At 52.1% G+C, this 15,659-nt stretch overlaps 1 protein-coding gene across 3 annotated transcripts; it reads left to right on the plus strand.

Moving 5' to 3' along the window:
• Window positions 1-391: 391 nt before the first annotated feature.
• TLE7 (TLE family member 7) lies at window positions 392-14,698 on the plus strand. 3 transcript variants are annotated; one of them, XM_070770876.1, is made up of 11 exons: window positions 1,662-2,000; window positions 3,112-3,207; window positions 10,830-11,237; window positions 11,340-11,362; window positions 11,529-11,587; window positions 12,067-12,279; window positions 12,387-12,628; window positions 12,808-12,949; window positions 13,084-13,237; window positions 13,968-14,041; window positions 14,341-14,698. In XM_070770876.1, exons 3-11 carry the CDS (start codon window positions 10,930-10,932, stop codon window positions 14,443-14,445), a joined length of 1,320 nt encoding a protein of 439 aa, XP_070626977.1. In that variant the 5' UTR covers window positions 1,662-2,000; window positions 3,112-3,207; window positions 10,830-10,929; the 3' UTR covers window positions 14,446-14,698. The 3 variants fall into 3 exon arrangements, with proteins under 3 accessions (XP_070626978.1, XP_070626977.1, XP_019835806.1); XM_070770877.1 differs by lacking the exons at window positions 1,662-2,000; window positions 3,112-3,207 and adding an exon at window positions 392-1,068; XM_019980247.2 differs by having other exon boundaries at window positions 1,662-3,207.
• The last annotated feature ends 961 nt before the right edge of the window (window positions 14,699-15,659 follow it).

Consider the following 15,659-nt stretch of genomic DNA (forward strand, 5'->3'; position numbering starts at 1 on the left):
GAGACTAAGAAGAGCCATGGCACTGGAGACCTCGCAAAAGCACTTCTTTTCTCAATAGGAGCCATGAGCCTGGAAGGGTCAGGATTAAATCAAGTGTCTCTCTCAGTCCAGGTAAGCATGGTCCATCCCTGCAGCACAGGGCACCCTTCTGCCCAGGCCTGTCACACTGGAAGGGACCACAGAGAATACCTGATCTGCTCTGTCCAGATTAGGAGGGAAAACTGAGGCTCAGAAGAAAACATGGCTGCTTCAGGGCATCCAGCAGGTCTGGGAAGCCTGGTGAGCAGAGGCCCAATCAGGGAGGGAGGGTGTGTGCAATGGGTGGAGGCAGGGCTTCTGTGACATCTGGTCGGGGTGGGGTGGGTTGGGGCGGGGGGGAGACAAGAGACAGCACAGCTCCCCCTGGGTGGCAGCCCTCTCCTTGTGGTGGGGCTGGGGGTTCTGAGAAGAGGCTCCTAAGATGTTCCGCTTCCGCCTCTGACATCCCTGTTATTCCCAGACCATAGTGCCGCTCTGATGTTCTTTCTCCTGGCAAGGAACTGAGGACACCCCTTCCCTTACACAGTCCACTCAGTTCAATTGAACATTTGCGGACCCATCCACAGGCCAAGGTTACCGAAGTGCCTGGGGAATCTGAAGAGGAGCGAACTTCGGTCTTCGCCGCCGCGAGCTCCCTGAAGCCCCTTCCGCCTTCTCTCGGGCCCTATTCGCACCACAGACCACGTGGTCTCAGCAAATTCCCACACCTCACAGGGTTCCTGGGGCTTCCGCCTGAGGTCTGAGCCCGCTCTGCAGGGGCCCGGCGTTCTCCGCCTGCTCCTAGGCTTCCCAGGCCGACTCTGAGTCCCAGTCCGGCTCTGGTTTCCACCCTTCCCTCCCCACTCACCAGCCCCTACCCTGCGCAGGTCCGTGCTCAAGTGTTTCCAGTGCCCCCGAGGGCAGGCCCCCTCCTCGCCCCTCCTGGCCACTGAAATCCCACCCACACTCAGCCGAAGCCCAGCCTCCAGGAAGCCCTCCCAGCGGCGCGGCCACACTCACCTCTCTCGCCCCTCTCCTCGGCTTGCCAAGGTAAGGGGTCGTCCTGCCCAGGGTTTGACGCATCTGCCGGCCGTGCTGGCCGGGGCTCCGGGGCCCACCAGCTGCAGGTGGGGGCCTGAGGCTCTGGGTCCCATCCGTCCTGGGCCATAGACGTGCGGCGCTGGCAGCCGGTGGCCGCCTCCAGTGGTTGCCTCCCTTCCTGTCGCCCTTGGGCGTGCGCCTCGTCGCCCTGGGACTCTGTTTTGGTCTCGAAGTGAGAGAGAGCGGAGAGGACGGGCCTGCGGGTCCAGGGCTCGGAGGCCGGCGCTGTGGGCACGAGGAGCCAGCCATTAAAACGCACAGACCGCCAGCTTGGCCCCTGCTGCCCCCGGCGGCCGGTCTGCTCACTGCAGGGCGGGAAGAAACAACTAGGAGCGCGAGGTTGCCGGGGTCACCTTGGCGCGGGCCGGCTCTCCCTGCTCTGGTCCTGAGGAGTCTCCCGGGCGGAGTCCTGGGGCAGCCGGTCTGAGCCCTTGACGGTAAGTCTCCTGTTGATCTGCGGAGCGGGGGTGGGGGAGGACACGATCTTAGAGACCAGGGCGCAGGGGTGGGAGTCGGGGTGGGGGAATGCTGGGGTGCGTGAAGCCGCGGAATTGGACTGTGTGCGGCAAGGATCCCGAGTTCTGCAGGTCAGTCAGAAGGACGCATAGAAGGCGTTGCAAACTTTTCTTAAAGAAGCACAACCTGTTTCCACCCCCACCCTCACTCCTACCCCCCATGAAATCTGACTCGAGGCTTATATTGTGAACACAATATAGAGCTTCTGTAGGACTGCGTGCTGTGCTTAGTCGCTCAGTCGTGTCTGACTCTTTGCGATCCCGTGGACTGTAGCCCGCCAGACTGCTCCATCCTTGGGGATACTGGAGTGGGTTGCCATGCTGTCCTCCAACCCTGGGATTGAACCCAGGCCTCCCATGTTGCAGGTGGGTTCTTTACTATCTGAGCCAGCAGGTGAATGCAGGTAAATAGAACTGCTGTAGGACTTCAAGGCGGAGGCAGTTCCAGGCCCCTGGGAGTAAGGGGAAAGGGCTTTGCTTAAACATCCCTTGGGAGGTAAGAGGTCGTTCCATCAGGAAAAGTGAAATGCAGAATTCAGAACACAAGCGTTCAGTAGCCAGGCTGTGGGGGTGAGACGGGTAGGAAGAACCTACAAGATGGGGGAGGTGGGATCCACCACCATGCTCTCCTGGGAAGGGCTCAAAGTAAGGAGTGGTGAGTTGGAGGCTCCTGAGGACAGGAAGGAAGGAAGAGAGAGGAAGCAAAGGGACCCAGGGAACTGTGAGAAGAGTCCTTTACCTGGAGAACTTTTCCCCTCCCCCTTCACACACCTCAGCCAAAGGCCACCTCCCCTTTGCTGGCCTCCCTGATCTCCTTGATTGGTTAGCACTGTGTCCCCTGTTCTGTGTCCTCACCTCACCTCTGTCTAATTGATATCATTTTCTGCCTTCTCTACTTGGAGCTGCTGGTTTACTGACTCACCTTGCAAACCACAAGCTTATTGTGGGTAACTCTTTGGGTGAGGTCGGAACTTCAGTTCAGTTCAGTCACTTAGTCATGTGTGACTCTTTGCGACCCCATGGACTGCAGCACACCAGGCTTCCCTGTCCATCACCAACTCCGGGAACTTACTTAAACTCATGTCCATTGAGTCAGTGATGCCATCCAACCATCTCATCCTCTGTCGTCCCCTTCTCCTCCTGCCTTCAATCTTTCCCAGCATTAGGGTCTTTTCCAGTGAATCAGTTCTTCACATCATGTGGCCAAAGTATTGGAGTTTCAGCTTCAGCATCAGTCCTTCCAGTGATATTCAGGACTGATTCCCTTTAGAATGACTGGTCGGATCTCCTTGCAGTCCAAGGGACTCTCAAGAGTCTTCTCCAACACCACAGTTCCAACACCACCTCCAACATTCACAAGCTGGGTGGAACTTGCCTGTGAATAATTTCTGTTGAGTGGAAGATGTCAGTGAATTAGTAAGGGAAAAAGTGTTTCGTGCCTATGTTTATATGGTTTATACATTTTCATCCACAACAGGGGCCCTAGTCAGTTCTCCGGAGGCTGTCCTGCAGAAAGAGAAATTCCAGGGTGGGGGAGTGGCACCCTGAGTACAACCATCAAGTGCTTTGGGATGTGAGTACAAATATCTTCAGTTCAGTTCAGTCGCTCAGTCATGTCTGACTCTTTGCAACCCCATGAATTGCAGCACGCCGGGCCTCCCTGTCCATCACCAACTCCCAGAGTTTACCCAAACTCATGTCCATCAAGTCAGTGATGCCATCCAGCCATCTCATCCTCTGTCGTCCCCTTCTCCTCCTGTCCCCAATCCCTCCCAGCATCAGGATCTTTTCCAATGAGTCAACTCTTCACATGAAGTGGCCAAAGTATTGGAGTTTCAGCTTCAGCATCAGTCCTTCCAATGAACACCCAGGACTGATCTCCTTTAGGATGGACTGGTTGGATCTCCCTGCAGTCCAAGGGACTCTCAAGAGTCTTCTCCAACACCACAGTTCAAAAGCATCAATTCTTCGGTGCTCAGCTTTCTTCACAGTCCAACTCTCACATCATGACCACTGGAAAAACCATAGCCTTGACTAGACGGACCTTTGCTGGCAAAGTAATGTCTCTACTTTTGAATATGCTATCTAGGTTGGTCATAACTTTCCTTCCCAGGAGTAAGAATCTTTTAATTTCATGACTGCAGTCACCATCTGCAGTGATTTTGGACCCCCCAAAATAAAATCTGACATTGTTTTCCCTGTTTCCCCATCTATTTCCCATGAAGAGATGCTAAGTGGTTAGAATTGGGTTGCTCTTCGATTGCCCACCAGAGGGTGAACAAACCCTTGCCCCTTAGGCTGTCACTGGCCAGGGTCTCTGGGCACGAAGGGGTACCTACCTGCATCTTGCTGGTTCTTCTCTTACCGAAGCAAAGGTGAGAAAACTACCAGCTAAACTGTTTGGGGTTTGGTGGATGAAGAGGAAGAAGGGGAAAATGCTACTGGGACTTGCACGGCCTCTAACTCATTGACACAAAGCCTGTTTTCATTGGCTTTCTAATTGTGGTAACATACACGTAACATGAACTTTACCGTTTTAACTATTTTAAAGTGGCATTCGTACTTTCACAGTGCACTGATCACTACTGTCTAGTTTCAGACCTTTTCATCACCCCAGAAAGAACTCCATGACTATTAAGCAGTTGCTCCCTGTACCCCACCCCCACCTTCCAATCCCTAGAAACCACTAATCTGCTTTCTCTATATATAGATTTGACTATTCTGGGTATTTCATGTAAATGGTCTCTGATCTCTGTTGTGGCTCAGATGGTAAAGAATCTGCCTGCAATTCAGGAGACACTGGTTTGATCCCTGGATCAGAAAGATTCCTTGGAGAAGGGAATGGCAACCCACTCCAGTATTCTTGCCTGGAGAATTCCATGGACAGAGGAGCCTGGTAGACTATAGTCCATGGGGTCACAAGGAGTGACTGAAGAACACTTTCATCTTCATTCTGGGTATTTCATGTAAATGGCCTCATACAATATGGAGCTATTGTGTCTGTTTTTTTACTTAGTGTGATGTTTTCAAGGTTCATCTAAGTTGTAGCATGAATGTATCCTTCCTTTATTTTTATTGGTGACTGATACTCTAGTGCATGAATATACCATATCTTGCCTATCCATCCGTCTGTTGATGGACTTTTGGGTTGTTTGTACCTGTTGGCTATTGGGAATAATGCTGCTGTGAACACTGGTATACAAAAATCTGTTAGAGCCTCTGTTTTCAGTTCTTTTAGGTATATACCTAGGAGTGGCATTGCTGGGTCATATGGTAATTCTGTGTTTAAGTTAGTGGTTTTGGCTGCTCTGGGTCTTTGTTGCAGTGCACAGGCTGTTCCTTGCTGCGCACAGCTGTTCCTTGCTGTGCACAGGCTGTTCCTTGCTGCACACAACTGTTCCTTGCTGCGCACAGCTGCTCCTTGCTGCGCACAGCTGTTCCTTGCTGCGCACAGCTGCTCCTTGCTGCGCACAGCTGCTCCTTGCTGCGCACAGGCTTTCTCTAGTTGTGGTAAGCAGGCTCTCCTCTCTAGCTGTGGTGGGTGGGCGTCTCACTGTGGTGGCTTCTCTTGTTGCAGAGCACAGGCTCTAGGGTGCATGGGCTTTAGTAGTTGTGATACATGCATGGGCTTCGTTGCCCTGTGGAATTTTAGTTCACCAACAAGGATGAAACCCACATCCCCTGCCTTGGAAGATAGGTTCTTTACCACCAGGCAAGTCCCCACTTGCATTCTTATCAGCAGTTGACAGTTCAACTCTTAGCATTCTTGTGTCTGTCCTGAGAGTGCCCAGAAAGCGCCCCTCCAGGCTGCTGCAGCCAAGTGGCCCCTGTTCCTACCGTCCTCCGTCTCCCTGCACTCCAACAGAAGGCTGTGTGGGGTTGTGCAAACCTAGTCTCAAACTGTTAACTCTAGCCCTTCCTTGCTGTGTGATCTTGAGCAAGTTATTCAAACTCTCAAAGCTTTAGCTCCCTTCAGTGTAAACCTCCCTCCTGGGTCAGCTCTGAGAGTGGGCTATGATGATGATGCAGAAAATGAACGTCTAGTGCCCAGCAGTGCTCTGGATTGTGATCCAGACCCTACGCCCCTTTTATGAACCCTCTTCTCCAGGGGCTGCCTCGCTGACCACTGGGGTCCTCTCACTGGCCTCTCTCAGGCTGGCAGACTGTCTGAAAGTGACAGACGTGGTCTTTTTTTTTATTTTTGATCATTTTTTTTTTTCAAAATAGGGGTCCTAGATGAGAGAACAAACAGCATGAGGGTGGAAACATGAAGTCTTGACAGGACAACTCTCTCTCTCTTTTTTTTAAATATTTAGTTATTTGGCTGCACCTGGCCTTAGTTGCAGCATGGGGGATCGTTTAGCCGCTGCATGTGAGATCTCGTTCCTGACCAGGGATCAAATCTGGGCCCCCTGCGTTGGGAGCTGGGAGCATCAAGTCTTAGCCACTGGACCACCAGGGAAGTCACCTAGGGATATACCTTAAATACAGGCATTATCTAGAAGACTGTCAGTTCAGTTTAGTCGCTCAGTCGTGTCTGACTCTTTGCAACCCCATGAATCGCAGCACGCCAGGCCTCCCTGTCCATCACCAACTCCTGGAGTTCACTCAGACTCACGTCCATTGAGTCAGTGATGCCATCCAGCCATCTCATCCTCTGTTGTCCCCTTCTCCTCCTGCCCCCAATCCCTCCCAGCATCAGACTCTTTTCCAATGAGTCAACTCTTTGCATGAGGTGGCCAAAGTACTGGAGTTTCAGCTTTAGCATCATTCCTTCCAAAGAAATCCCAGGGCTGATCTCCTTCAGAATGGACTGGTTGGATCTCCTTGCAGTCCAAGGGACTCCCAAGAGCCTTCTCCAACACCACAGTTCAAAAGCATCAATTCTTTGCACTCAGCTTTCTTCACAGTCCAACTCTCACATCCATACATGACCTCTGGAAAAACCATAGCTTGACTAGACCATAGGCAGCGGTAATAGTTTTGGAGACAAGGGCTGTGTTCATGAGTGGGAAGAGAGAAAGGGAGAGACAGAGAGCTTTGGATATTGGAAGTCAGGGGTGGTAAAAGATTTCTTTGTAAGCAGCAGCAATTTCAGGACTTATACTTCAAAAGAAGGAAGGCAAAAAGAAAAAACAGAACAGAAGTGAGTGTGTTCAGTGGGAGGGGTGGGCCATGACTGGAGGTGAACAAGGGGAGCAGAGCAGGAGAGGTCCAGGCTCGTCACCCCTTCCCTTCCTGCCAGAAAAGGACCCCCAAACAGAGGGATTTAGGCGGTGCCTCTCCAGTGGGGTCCCCAGACCGCCAGCAGCAGTGTCACCCTCACCCAGGAAGTTGCTAGAAATATCAGGTCTCAAACCCCACACCAGTTCAGTTCAGTCCCTCAGTTGTGTCCAACTCTTTGCGACCCCATGGACTGCAGCACACCAGGCTTCCCTGTCCATCACCAACTCCCAGAACTTACTCAAACTCATGTCCATTGAGTCAGTGATGCTATCCAACTATCTCATCCTCTGTCGTCCCCTTCTCCTCCCGCCTTCAATCTTTCCCAGTATCAGGGTCTTTTTAAGAGTCAGTTCTTTGCATCATGTGGCCAAAGAATTGGAGTTTCAGCTTCAGCATCAGTCCTTCCAATGAATATTCAGGCCTGATTTCCTTTAGGATGTGAAGAGAAGCGCAAGGCAAAGGAGAAAAGGAAAGATATACCCATTTGAATGCAGAGTTCCAAAGAATAGCAAGGCTAGATAAGAAAGCCTTCCTCTGCAATCAATGCAAAGAAATAGAGGAAAACAGTAGAATGGGAAAGACTAGAGATCTCTTCAAGAAAATAAGACATTACCAAGGGAACGTTTCATGCAAAGATGGGAACAATAAAGGACAGAAATGGTATGGACCTAACAGAAGCAGAAGATATTAAGAAGAGGTGTCAAGAATACAAAGAAGAACTATACAGAAAAGATCTTCATGACCCAGATAATCGCAATGGTGTGATCACTCACCTAGAGCCAGACCCCACCCCAGGGCCACAGAATCAGAATCTCCTGGGGTGGGCCCAGTGCTGGGTTTTAACAAGCCCTCCAGGTGTTGAGCACTCCAGTGTAAGAATCACTGGTGAGGCCTCCGCAGAGAAGAGTTCCCTGATCCTCACTTTCCGAGAGAGACTGGTGAGAGATGAGAGATGACAGGGCTGGCCTCCCCATGCCCAGGGGGTTCACCTGGAGATGAGAACGTGAAACTGCTTCCGGGTGTAGCTCCACCCAGCTCTCCATCTTTGCGCAAACACTCCCTCGCATGGGGTGCCCCGAACCCATCCCCTGAAAAATGTCTCACTGCACCTGGCCTCCTGCTGTGAATTTATTGGGCAGATCCCAGTCTTATCCCAGGACTCTTATCCCAGCCTTATCGGTAAAGGCAGCCCAGCTCTGTGGTGGGTGGTGGCCGAGGTCACGCCCCGTAACTGATGAGCCATCCAGGGCCCTACACCTGACCCAGGTTCTGACCCAGGGCTTAATCATCAATTAGTCTAAACTAGCAGCCTGCAGCACAAGGGGCAGTGCCTGAATGAGGGAGGGGTGGATGAAGCTGGAGGAAGAGATACCCATTACTAACCAGATGTGTGCAGTTCTCACCTCCTGTCTCCAGGGTCTGACCTGCCTACGGAGGTGAGTTGCGTGCTGTGAGGGACTGGTGAGTGCTCGTCTTGCTGGCAGGGTGAATCTCTGCTCTAGCATTTTGTGTTGAAGCTTGAGAAAGAGAGTTGCCTTTATTCCCAGTTCTGAGGGTGGAGCGGAGAAGGGAATTGGTGATGCTGACTCTTCCTTGGACACTTCAGAAAGCCTTGTCTTATTCTTAGCATGTAATCCTTCTCATCCATGAAATCCTGTCTAAATGGCTTCACTGCCTTTAAGCTTTACCCACACGTGGGCCTGGGCTCATGCCCGTCTCTCTCTGCGCATCCCCATCCCCCTGGCTGGGAAGGTGTGTGCTCTGCCCTTCCACCACCCTCAGGGCCAACCCAGACCTGGGGTCCCAGTTAAAGGAGACTGCTGCATGTCTTGGCAAATTTGCTGAATTATTTAAACAAGTAATTAAGAATTGGGCTTCCCTGGTGGTTCAGTGGTGGGAAATCTGCCTGCCAGTGCAGGAGACCTGGGTTTGATCCCTAGGTGGGGAAGATCCCCTGAAGAAGGAAATGACAACCCTCTCCAGTATTGTTGCCTGGAGAATCCCATGGACAGAGGAGCCAGGGGGGCTACAGTCCTTCGGGTCTTAGAGTTGGACACAAAGTAGCAATTAAACAATAACAACAAGTAAGAATCATGAGAACTTCAAATTGCCAGTTGGGGAAAGTGACAAAGAAAGGACCTGGTTGAGGGAAAAGGCTCATGGTCCAGCAATTTTAATTTAGGTCTAAAGAGCCACAGGCATGCAAAATATATCCCGGGTTTTGCAGTGATATCCTCCTGCCATTCCTCTTCCTACTTGCCGATTTCTATTCCTAAGGGCAGCGCCCTTCCTAATTTCTTAAGTCTATACAAGCATATGCAAAGATAGGCTCTAATTTCCATCCTTTTACACCAAAGCTGTGCCTGATACACATTGAATCCACTCCCTCCCCCATTAACTTCTCTTGGAATTTTCCACGTCCAGACAGCAGCGTCCTTGTTCCTTTTCACAGTTGTGTCACATTCTGCTTTACACAGATTACTGTGACTTATTTTACCATTCCCTTCGTACAGATTTTGGGTTTGTCCAGTCCCAGTCATTTATCACAAGCAATGCTATAATGCTTCTGTTTAGACATAGATTATTTAGCTTATATTTGAGGGCAACTTGAGGATAAATTGCTGAAAGTGGAACTGCTGGGGGTTGGGTAACTACATCGCGACAGTGGTGGATAGTACCCTCCTCCCTCTGATGGGAAGGGAGGAAGGAGACGGTGGAGAGCCAGACACGGCAGAATTTGAACCTCTTCTCCATGCTTTCTAGCTGTTTGCTTACCCACTCAGAACCTCAGCGTTTAAAGCCTGTCAAATGTGGCCCGCACAGGTGTGCGGATGAAATGGGACCAGCTATGTGAAGTATTTGATTCAGGGCCACAGGCACAGTGAGACCGCCAAGTGTCAGGAGGAGCTTCCCAAGGGCAGGCAGCCTGGGTACCCCATTGTGGTTTTCAAGGCATTGGTTCTAACTGGAAGATCCCATCTTCAGCCCTGCCTGTCGTCTTGTCCCTACAGCTTCTGATCTGTCCTGTCAGCGGAATACTGGGTCTCGCCTGGGACTTCTGGGGTTGGCTTTTGGGCAGACTGAAGGAAGGCATTTGGTCTGCCTTTAATCCTCAAAGCTCTGGTCCCTGGCACAGCCCTCAGATAAACGCACTATCTGCCATGTATTAAGTGTTTGCCACTAGCCTTGTATCATTCTGAGTATTCCACATGCATGTTTGCATTCAGTTCTCAGAATTAACTCCTAGGATGGGAAAGATTAAATCCCCACCAGCCAACCTCTTCATCCTTCTGCAGCCTTGCCCAAGGCTTGTTGCCTGACTGCTGAGTTCTTCCATGCTGTCCCCTCTAGGGGAGAGAGACCCCGTGACGTGTGTATGGTTTCCTGTGGCCTCATGTTTCTTTTACCCGGTGGATGAACCCTCACTTGAAAACACTATGCAATGGTCAAGAATCGGCCTGCCAGTGCAGGAGACACAAGAGATGCGGGTTTGATCCCTGGGTCAGAAAGATCCTGTGGAGTGGGAAATGGCACCCCATTATTCCAGTATTCTTGCCTGGAGAATCCCACAGACAGAGGAGCCTGGTGGGGTACAGTCCATGGGGTTGCAAAGAGTTGGACTCTACTGAGCACGCAAGTACAATCGTTGCTCAACAGTGTGTATGCGCTTAATGCCACTGACCTGATCTGTATGTTCAAATCGAAGGGCGAGTTTGATTTTAGAGGATAGGAAGTACAGTCTGTGTGTCTGGAAGGAAAAACAAAACACACACCTGGTACTATTATAACATCTCAAAGTGTCCAAGTGACGTTTCACCCTCAGCACCATCGCTGCCAACATTTAGTATCAAAAGTGAGTCTGTGACCAAATTGCGAATCCTCTCTCTCAGAGGAGTATTCTCACAGTCTTCTCAATAGACCCCAAAGATCACATCCACATGTCAGCATCCCTTCTCTCTCTTGCTGCAGGGAATCGGGACGAATTGGGGACTCAGGATCTGTGTGGCAAACTCATTCATTTCTCAAGCCCTGGAACCAGGTGGCTCAGGCACTTCATTGACCGAAAACCATGAGTGAAGAGAAGGAAGAGACCTTGTTCCATGTGCTCCCAATTTATGATGAGCCTGAAAAGAGGAGGGACGTACCAGAGAGCCCTGATGCTTCCTCCCAGCCAGAGCACCATGCATGGTCTCAGCTGGGTGAGATGTGCGGTCCCCCGGAGCAGCCCCTGGGCTCCCTGAGGCAGCACGGCCCAGCTTATCAACAGATGACCTGTGCGAGTCCCCAGCAGCAGGCCCCCCAGGCCCTGGACGGATCTGAGCTGCCAGCCACTTGGCTCTCCAAGGCAGAATCCGAAGATGCAGCATTCGGTTTCAGGTAAGTCTCCCTTGAACCAGGCTGGCCTGGGGCGGTGAACTTTCTCAGGAGAGGGAGTCTCCACTCATCTCACTTCCTGTCTGTCTCCTCCCTGTGTCACAGCCCCCCACCAGGAGCGGAGTTTGGTAAGTCCTAGCTGGGATGGTGTGAGCAGGCAGGGTGCAGCCAGAGGCTGGGCTTCAGAGTGGGGGTACCCTGGGGTGTGAGAGCAGCCTTCTCCCTGGGTCCTGTGATGCTGTTGCTGCCAGACCCTACCTCTCTGAGCGGGTGGCCACTGGTCTCTCCCTGTAGGTGAGCCTTGTCCTTCGCCTGGTCCCAGTGAAGAAGTCTTGTCATTCCTCAGAGCAATTGTACGTGTCTTTTTTGTTTTTTAAACCTGGCATCTTTCCCTTCCTATTCCCCTCTCCCGCCCCAACAAGAAGTTAGTACGAGGAGGGTGAGGGCGTGGGGTGTGTCTGTACCCTCACTCTCTCCCCCACAGGTGGTGGGTGCATGGAGCCCCTGCTTCTTTGGACCCGGGCTGCCCTCCTTCTGTCACCAGTGTGTAGGGCCTCAGCTCTCAGGGTCGCATTTAGAGTGACATCCTCAGAGGGATTCTGAGCCAGGCTCTGCTGTCATCGCTGAACTCAGAAGTGTCTAAGATATGGCCTGTTTGCCAGAGAGGCCACCCTGGGCTGGTGCAAAAGGATGTCAGTGGTCTGGGGACCCCAGTTGAGGACACGGTCCTGCCTGGGGATCAGAGAGGAGCTGGTGGATGCAAGCTTAGGAACAGGCTGGCCCCTATCGATGAGAGCAGGTCAAGGCTATGACCCTTTCGTGGCTACCCCAGCCTCCCGTTCCAGATGACGTGGTGGTCAGGCAGAGGGCCCCACATAAGTCCTGGAAAGTTGGCCGACTCCGCCACGGGAAGAAAGTCTATGCAGTGGCCATCAGCGGCTCGACTCACCACGTGTACACATGTGGCCATGGCTACATCAGAGTGTGGGATGAGAGTGCCCTGCATGCCTGGGACCAGGCACCCCAGGCCCAGCTCAACTTCCAGGTGAGGGGTCCTCCAGAAGGCTGGGGGAGCTCGGGGATGACCTCTGTCCTGACACTGAGAGCCCGTGCTTCCTAGAGACCATTTGAGAATATTGGCCCTTCCAACAGGACCGTGACAGCTGTGTCTTCACCTGCAAGCTGTTCCCCGATGAGCGGAGCCTGATCACGGGGGGTCTGTCCCAGAGCCTGACACTTTGGGACTTGGTGCCCACCCCCCGTGTCAGGGCACAGCTGGCCTCCACTGGCTCTGTGTGCTATTCCCTGGCTCTCTCTTCCAACGCCCAGATCTGTGTGGCTAGTTTCAAAGGATTTGTTGAAATTTGGGATTTGCAGAACCAAATCTTGATCAGGTATGACCCCAGGGGGTGGGGTGCAACAGTGAGGCTTTTGGGCTTGCCCTACCTCACTTCCTCCTTTGCAGTAAGACAAGGTGAGTCCGTGTGGAGGGCTGCGTATCTAGGGACTTCCTGGGCCCCAGACTTCTAAGGGTTCAACCAATGCACAAACCTCTGAGTTGTTTTCCCACCAGGAAGCATGAAGTCCCCATATACGGATCCCGGTGTGTGGACATCACGGGCAATAAATTCTGGACGGGAGGTGAAGACACCAAGCTATATTCCTGGGACCTGAGGAGCTACCAGAGGCTGCAGCAACATGATTTACGGCATGAGGTGCTCGCATGGCTACCGTGGGTCTGAGTGTGGTCCCTGGGGCCCGGGAGCTGTGGGTGCCTGCAGAAGTGGGGGTGCGATGAATGATGGGCATGGCCTCTTTGAGTGCTGACCCCAAACCTCCTCCCCAACAGATCCTCAGCATTACCCATGACCCCAGTGAGGAGTGGTTGTTAGTAGGCTTGAGAATGAGTGACATCGTGATCGTGCACACACACCGGAAGGAAAAGTTTAAGGCTGTCCTACAGAAATACGCCTACCATCACAATCTCAAGTTTGCCTCTTGTGGTGAGTGAGCAGGCCGGGGACACCTCTGGGTGCCCTGTCACCTGATAAGCTGTCTGCTCATCTGGGGAGTCTGGGCCCAACCGCTTTTCAGACTGTTTAGTTCCCCCCTCTTTGGCCCCAGAACTGGCTGGACCAAGGTCTCGGGCCACCTTCCCATTGCCTTCACCTCTGCTTCCTCCCACCACCAGTTTTTCTCCCCTGCTGGCATGGCTAGGTTTTCTTCTTTCTTCCTCTTCTTCTCATTATCACTTATTTCTTTGGCTGTGCCAGGCCTTAGTTGCGCCAGGCAAGCTCTTAGTTGCAGCATGTGGGATCTATCTAGTTCCTTGACCTGGGATGGAATCTGGGCCCCCTGCGTTGGGAGTGCAGAGTCTTAGCCACTGGACCACCAGGGAAGTCTCTTTCCTCCCTTCTTTCTCTGCTCGTTCCCTCTGCTTCTCTGACTTTGTCTGTAATGGTAGCTTCCTACACAGAACCACAGCCCATAGACAGAGGAGGAACGAAGCCCCATGTGATCGTCCTGATGTCCAGGGACTCTCCCCGGGATCCTGGGTGTGGCAGGAGGGAGCAGACTGAAGATGGAATGATTTGGGTCATGTCTCTGAGTTTTATAGATGGGGGAAGCTGAGGCAGAGAAAGAGTGGTTCCTTCCCTGGTCTCGTTGGGAGCAGAGCTGGGGCTGGAAGGCAGGCGTGGTCTTTGGCCCCTCCATCTGTCTTTTCTCTGCCAGGGAGCTTTCTTGTGGCCACGATGAATGAGACGATCCGCTGCATAGCTGCACCTTCTCTGCATAAATTGTTTCAGGTACTGGGTGGAGGGGTGTTCAAACCCAGGTACTTGGAGCTCACAAACCCCAGACCCCAGATGGTGGGGTCCCAGAGACAGTGCTGGAGAGTACCTCTGAGATGGCAACCAGGGCCATTGAGTACATCAAGGGGAATGAAGACTCAAGGCCCTGGGAACTCCTGGGCTCCACCTTGAGCCCCGAACTGAGTCTGGCCTCTGGACCAAGCCTCAGGTCCACATGGAGCCTTGAAAAGAGCCCTGTATGACGCCTGAAACACCCCACATGTTGTTCCTCCGTGGCCTCTCTTTCCCTCCAGGTAGAGGAGTCTGCACACATCCTGTGTTGTGACATATCTTCTGACAACCAGTACGTGGTCACGGGCTCCAAGAATAGTGCCTCGGTTTACCAGCTCTTGTATTGAAGGTCCCGCTGGTGAAGACCCAGAGAAGGCCAGCGTGCTGGAGGGTGACCTTGGGGTGCTGGGCCACTCACACCTGCCACTCCCCCTCCTTCTCCTCATGTGTTGGTTATCTGTCCACTCCCCCTCTTGCCCAGCACATGCCTAGCCTGCTCTCCAGGTTTTTATTATACAGCTTAAGGATTTTTCCTTTGTTATTTTTCTACCACTGATTTCTGGATTTTGTAATTAATAAAATAGAAAAGCAAAAACTAAAGTGGCTTGGGTGTGTGGTCAGTTGTTTCAGATAACAAACTCATCATGATGGATTGCTTACACCCCCTTTCAGCAAATTCCTGGGTGGGTAAAACATTTTAGACCGTACTTAGTTTTGTTTATAACTCTTTTTGGGGGTGTCAGGGAATTCTTGGACTCTTAAGAAAGCTCAGGAAGCAAGGTATGTCCACGTACAAACTTTCAGTTTGTATCAGGATGCTGGTAGACCAACAAAACTCAACTCTTGACGCAGGTTAAGACTCCAGGAGCTGATCTAACCATATCCAAGATCTCGATTCTCAATCTGGCATCTGGAGCCAGTCAGAAGCTGCCTGTCTGTTTCAGGGCATCTTCTCATGTTGGTGGATGTGATATTTTGTGTGGTCTTCACCAAACTGAAAAAGACCCAGCTCCTTGAATCAAGCCATATAGGCCTGCTTTACTCCAGCCTCTGCTTGGAGTTGGCGTGGCTGAGACAGCTGCTGCTGCTAAGTCGCTTCAGTCATGTCCGACTCTGTGCGACCCCATAGACCATAGCCCACCAGGCTCCCCTGTCCCTGGGATTCTCCAGGCAAGAACACTGGAGTGGGTTGCCATTTCCTTCTCCAATGCATGAAAGTGAAAAGTGAAAGTGAAGTTGCTCAGTCGTGTCTGACTCTTTAGCAACCCCATGGACTGCAGCCCACCAGGCTCCTCCGCCCATGGGATTTTCCAGGCAAGAGTACTGCAGTGGGGTGCCATCGCCTTCTCCGGGCTGAGACAGCTAGTAGCCTACTAAAGTTTGTAGGTTAAAATTCACCTGGAAGAGGCATGAAGATTGGGACCAATTGTACCATCCTTTGCATTGAGATACTGTGCAGTAGTGGTTCTTGCTGACAGATAACGAGTGAAGAATGTGCCTCCTTTCTGGGCCAAGACTAAAGGAGTAGGGGGATGTCCCCTCCAGGCTGTCTGTCTCCTTC

Source organism: Bos indicus, chromosome 18 (assembly GCF_029378745.1).
Source record: "Bos indicus isolate NIAB-ARS_2022 breed Sahiwal x Tharparkar chromosome 18, NIAB-ARS_B.indTharparkar_mat_pri_1.0, whole genome shotgun sequence".
Classification (NCBI taxonomy): Eukaryota; Metazoa; Chordata; class Mammalia; order Artiodactyla; family Bovidae; genus Bos; species Bos indicus.